Raw genomic sequence first — 2,657 nt, 5'->3', positions numbered from 1 at the left:
ACTGATGATGTCACCTCGATTGGTGATGAAACGTTTGCAATCAAATTGCCCAGCTCAGCGAACAAACCAACGACCACCAATCCCATTATGAGTTTTTCGCCTATCAGTCACTCTAAGGCTGGATTCGTCTGATATGACATGGACATCGAGATATGTAACGTAGATGCTGTCAGTGCTTCTGTGTAATTTGGTAAGTACAGTTCGATTTGGTGGAAAGATCTAAATGCAGTGAACGAAATATTTCTTGGTCCTATTGGTTTCACGAACACCCCTACTACATATATTCAATGATTCGCTTGTAATAGCCTCTGTTAGTTTAGCCTTTTCTCCGGATAGAAAAGCCACAAAACCATAAAACTTCCCTCTACACTCTCTTCAAACAGACACCTACTCCATGCTTGTTCTGTGAATGTAAAAAGCTGTATTGGGTGCTGCTCGTTTTTAATGCAAAAACCTGCTAATGGCCTATGCGTAGTCAGTTGTCTTGTAATCGAAATAGAAGTCTGGTGGTTTACAGAACGAAGATAAGTGACGCTGAGCCAAGCGGTTTGTCCGGTGTATTTATCTCGTCTTCTGTTGGTTCGCCTTCACCCAAAAGTCATTCAGCAGTAGGACCCTTTCGGTGTCTAAATGCCATGCCACCCTAAGGAAGCAAGAGGCCAGGTGTCCAGGGCTAGACAGGGGACGTCGGACCTTCCGGTGTGGATTTGCACTCTAACCACTGAGCCATCTCGCTCCAACTTCATCCAATTCAGGTACCGAGAACGATAAGATACTCTTCCTCAAATGCTGATTTGCTGGGAACCACTGCACTTAAAAGTAAACCATGGAGATAAATGGTATTGTATTAGTTCACACAAACTTTCTAAAAGACTGATGCATTAACATTAGTGTTAACCTGTGCCCGTATCCTATTCACTTCCTCATTTCTGCTGGAAAATGCAGTAATTTCTGAATTTCGTTCTTTTATGGAACTTCGCCAGAACTCGTGACCGGAAAATCACCTCAGTCGGGGCTGTATGTACGTCTGGCTGACTTAGAGGCGGCACTCTGGACCAGAATGTTCAAACACCATCTTAGTTTGGGGAACTATGCGAACGCCCATTTCCTTATTCGCAGCAATCCAGATGCGGCCCGGTAAGTGTAGTCTTTTAGTTTCCAACATCCGACCTTCATGAGTGTTTTGAATGGTCGTTATTATCCCTACAAGTATTTTTAATTGTATTGTTCTAATTTGTGTCGCTGGATTTAGTGCTTAGATCAGTCTGGTGAGTGACGCTTATTTGAACGGTTTCTCAGTATGAGAAAACTAAGAATCGTTGTCAGCATCCCTGTAGATGTGAACACGAGCCATGCGATTCTTACATTCTATGGTACAGTTATAAGACCAGCCATGTTCTCATCACAGGTCCACTTAAAAGCGTTCAGCTGTAGCACCCTTCCGGTGCCTAGCTGCCATGCCACCCGAAGGAAGCACGAGGGCTGGGATACTGCCAGGTTTCCCAAGCCTAGACAGCTCCACTTAGTTGAGTTTCGTTCATTTCGTCTAGTAGGATGGCTTTGCCTCAAGTAGGAGGTGTGCAAGTAGTATCTAATGTTGATTTAGCCCCAAGACCTACCAAGAAATTTGAACTATGTGGAAACAAAGCGTACTGAAATTCAACACTTATTGGATTTGGCCGAATATTTTGTCACACGGAGGTCTTCCATCATTATTAACTCGCGTCGATGGACTAGATACATGATAGTGTTTGTGTCGTCCAGCTGTAGCACCCTTTCGGCGCCTAGCTGCCATGCCACACGAAGGAGGCACGAGGGCTGGGATACTGCCAGGTCGCCCAAGCCTAGACAGGGGAAGTCGAGTGGCAGAGGTCGGGTTCGAACCACGGACCTTCCCGTCAGTAAATTCACACTCTAACCACTTGGTCTGTCTCGCCCCCTAGATACATGAGATCATAACGAACATGACATGTGCACAGAAGAAAACAGCTTGCAGATATATGATTCCGACACGGTCTCGTCAGGAGAATAAATAAATAATATAAGGGCTTGAAAAAGGAGGGACTGCAATAGAACTTGCGAATAAAGTGAAGCACAAATCATTCCGCAAATTGGAGAGCCACTTATATCTCACTATTAGAGACACCTTGACCTGCGAGATTAGTAGATCATGGTGCGTTCACGTGACGTTCCTGTTGACAAAGGGTTCATTGTCACGGTCGAATCGCTCTAGCTTTTTTCGCTATTGCGAGTGCATTTCGTGAGAGGGCCTTGAAGTGATTTACGGTATTCGATAGATCACACTGAATGACCCGGCCTGATTAATCCGGTGATCATTATCGGTCAAGTGGGCAACACTCGCATTATTCGCGTGGTTCGGTTTATCGAAAAGTTTTCAGGATGGCATGTACTCACCGGCTCTTACGGATAGATAGAGCGGCGTCTGTCCTACCAACAAAGGAATAGAGGATAATAGATACTCTTCGTAAACTACGTAAATGCAGGTAGGTAAGGAGGAAGTACTCACTCAGCTGTTCACTGGGGATGAAACGTTTGCATGCCAATTACCAAGCTCGGCTAACGGATCAGCATCAGTCTGATCAGCCACCAGTATACTCACCCGAGCTACCAATGTGTCGACACATTGGCAGTGGTCC

At 45.2% G+C, this 2,657-nt stretch overlaps 1 protein-coding gene across 1 annotated transcript in view; it reads left to right on the top strand.

The window, feature by feature from the left end:
* T265_14140 (hypothetical protein) overlaps positions 1-2,657 on the top strand; it is a gene marked incomplete at both ends in the record, with an annotated part of 39,974 nt that overhangs the window by 25,633 nt on the left and 11,684 nt on the right. The window contains one exon of the mRNA XM_009172181.1: positions 984-1,137. Within this exon, the coding sequence (XP_009170445.1) occupies positions 984-1,137 (154 nt within the window). The remainder of the gene's footprint in view (positions 1-983; positions 1,138-2,657) is intronic.

Source organism: Opisthorchis viverrini, assembly GCF_000715545.1.
Source record: "Opisthorchis viverrini unplaced genomic scaffold opera_v5_147, whole genome shotgun sequence".
Taxonomy (NCBI): Eukaryota; Metazoa; Platyhelminthes; class Trematoda; order Opisthorchiida; family Opisthorchiidae; genus Opisthorchis; species Opisthorchis viverrini.
The sequence above is the reverse complement of the archived record's forward strand: the minus strand, read 5'-3'. Positions and strand labels throughout refer to the sequence as shown.